General features: G+C 42.8%; 1 protein-coding gene across 1 annotated transcript; it reads left to right on the top strand.

Moving 5' to 3' along the window:
• Positions 1-246: 246 nt before the first annotated feature.
• LOC133025920 (cathepsin S-like) lies at positions 247-1,972 on the top strand. Its single transcript, XM_061092720.1, has 7 exons — positions 247-366; positions 621-743; positions 877-1,026; positions 1,107-1,331; positions 1,417-1,582; positions 1,693-1,795; positions 1,873-1,972. The coding sequence occupies exons 1-7, from the start codon at positions 247-249 to the stop codon at positions 1,970-1,972; spliced, it is 987 nt and encodes a 328-aa protein (XP_060948703.1).
• The last annotated feature ends 299 nt before the right edge of the window (positions 1,973-2,271 follow it).

The raw sequence follows: 2,271 nt of genomic DNA, 5'->3' as shown, positions 1-2,271 counted from the left end.
GAATATTTTGTAGTTTACAACTTTTACATGCATTTCTTTAATTAGACTTTTGACACGACCTCTCTGACTGCCATGCATGGATCAATATCTTTAGCACTAACCAAACTAATGCATTGATTTTTTTTTTTGTTCTAAATGCTGGTTGTCATCACCTGGAGGCGTTGGAGCCTTGCTGCAGATGTCCAATCAAACAGGCCTTCAGTATGTTACAAACATTTGACAAATTCTTCCTTTCCCAGATCAGAAATGTATCGGAGCCTGCTCCTCACCGTCCTGTGTGGATTTGCAGTGGCCAACATTACTTCACAACTCGATGGACACTGGGAGCTATGGAAGCAGATCCATAAAAAAGTGTATTCCCATGAGGTGACTGTCACCTGTGTGTATATATATATATTATTTTGTTGGGTCAGTGACTTTTTTTGTGAAGGTCTTGATTAGCCAACAAATCCAGATTTGGTTCAGATTCAAAGCTGTGACACTTTTTTTTTTTTTTATAATTTCTAATTCCAAGGCTTGTCTCTGTCATGTGGAGAACTATTCATTTCACCAGAAGAGATTTATTCATTGAAGTCTTTCCATTTTCTGTAGAACACATTTTTTTATGCTTTGGGTTCCAGATTGAAGAGTTGGGTCGCAGGCAGGTTTGGGAACAGAACCTGGAAATGATTAACATCCATAACCTGGAGGCTTCTCTGGGTTTGCACACCTACGAACTGGCGATGAATCACATGGGAGACCTGGTAACTAGACCACAGTTGTGTTTTTACGAAACGCAGATTGATTTTATTTTTTTTAATGGTTGCCTGGAAAAATCACATCTTTGTCTGAACGCTGACAAAGATGCAGAAATAACTTACTGGTATTATTTTGTAGACCAGTAAGGAGATCACAGATACACTAACTGGCACCATAGTGCCCTCTGACCTGAAGAGGGACTCCTCTGACTTCATCGAGTTAAGTGCTTCTATACCGAAATCACTGGACTGGAGGGAAAAAGGCCTTGTGACGGAGGTGAAAATGCAGGTAAGATCCTAGTACGTTCTAACATTTAAAAAGAATCTTGCGTCAACATTTCATTCATTGACAACTTAACCCATTCCCAGGGTTCCTGTGGTTCTTGCTGGGCCTTCAGTGCAGTCGGAGCTCTGGAAGGGCAACTCAAGAAGTCCACAGGTGTCCTGATGTCCCTCAGTCCTCAGAATCTGGTCGACTGCTCTGTGAAATATGGCAACCAAGGGTGCAACGGTGGCTTTATGACTAATGCCTTCCAGTACGTCATCAAAAACCAGGGCATTGATTCTGAAGCCGCCTACCCCTATGTCGGCCGAGTGAGTCCAATGGTTAGCCAATGTCAGATTTTGCCAGAACTCCTGTACTGTGGTTAAACTTTGAGTAATTTGTCTTTCCTTTCAGCAAGGCCGGTGCATGTATGACCTAAATGGTCGCGCTGCTAACTGCTCCAGCTTTGTGTTGCTACCAGAGGGGAATGAGCTTCAGCTACAAGCAGCTATGGCTGAAATCGGCCCCATCTCTGTTGCCATCGATGCTTCCAGGTCGAAATTTGTCTTCTACCGTCACGGTGAGGTTATGATGCCGGTTTGTTTAATCTTAGTTGGATTTGAAGAAGCGAGTCATTGCCCTTGTTTCAAACTGAGCTGCTTCCTGTGCTTGTTTTGTGTGAACTACCAGGTGTGTACATTGACCACAGATGCTCTCGCAATGTGAACCATGGAGTGCTGGCTGTGGGCTACGGCACAGAGGGAGGACATGACTACTGGCTGGTTAAAAACAGGTCTCAAGGGTTTCTCATGTAATTTTAGGACATTTGTAAGTTTCTATGTTCTTGACTTTGGTTTTGAAATGTTTCAGTTGGGGCGTGAACTACGGAGAGGAAGGCTACATCAAGATGGCTCGGAACAGACACAACCAGTGTGGCATCGCTCGCTACGCTTGTTACCCCGTCATGTGACCAGCAGAGGGCCAAACTGTTCCTTTTTATGTAGCTGAAAATAAAATGTCATTCTGTCAATATCTGCATTGACTCCTTGTCAAAGAAGACTTTTGAGAGGAAACTACTGGCTACCGCTTTGTCACAAATACATATTCAAAGTTACTGTTTAGGAGCAAAGCACATTATTTAGAATTGGTTTGACGCATTATGTATATGTTGGCAGATGTGATTTTCAAAAAGGACAAACTGAGAACCAGCTACTGCAAATAAAGAGCTCATGGATACAAGTTAACAAGTCAGCAGAGCAAATTAAATGG

The sequence above is a fragment of the Limanda limanda genome, chromosome 19, assembly GCF_963576545.1.
Source record: "Limanda limanda chromosome 19, fLimLim1.1, whole genome shotgun sequence".
NCBI classification, from domain to species: domain Eukaryota; kingdom Metazoa; phylum Chordata; class Actinopteri; order Pleuronectiformes; family Pleuronectidae; genus Limanda; species Limanda limanda.
Note: the sequence above shows the minus strand (reverse complement) of the source record. Positions and strands in the feature narration are given on the sequence as shown.

Bases quoted from the DNA above. Each gene is read 5' to 3' on its own strand.
- LOC133025920 (XM_061092720.1), top strand. From the start codon at position 247: ATGTATCGGAGCCTGCTCCTCACCGTCCTGTGTGGATTTGCAGTGGCC. The intron at 367-620 runs GTGACTGTCACC...TTTGGGTTCCAG, and splicing joins AAAAAGTGTATTCCCATGAG to ATTGAAGAGTTGGGTCGCAG. The intron at 1,027-1,106 runs GTAAGATCCTAG...ACCCATTCCCAG, and splicing joins TGACGGAGGTGAAAATGCAG to GGTTCCTGTGGTTCTTGCTG.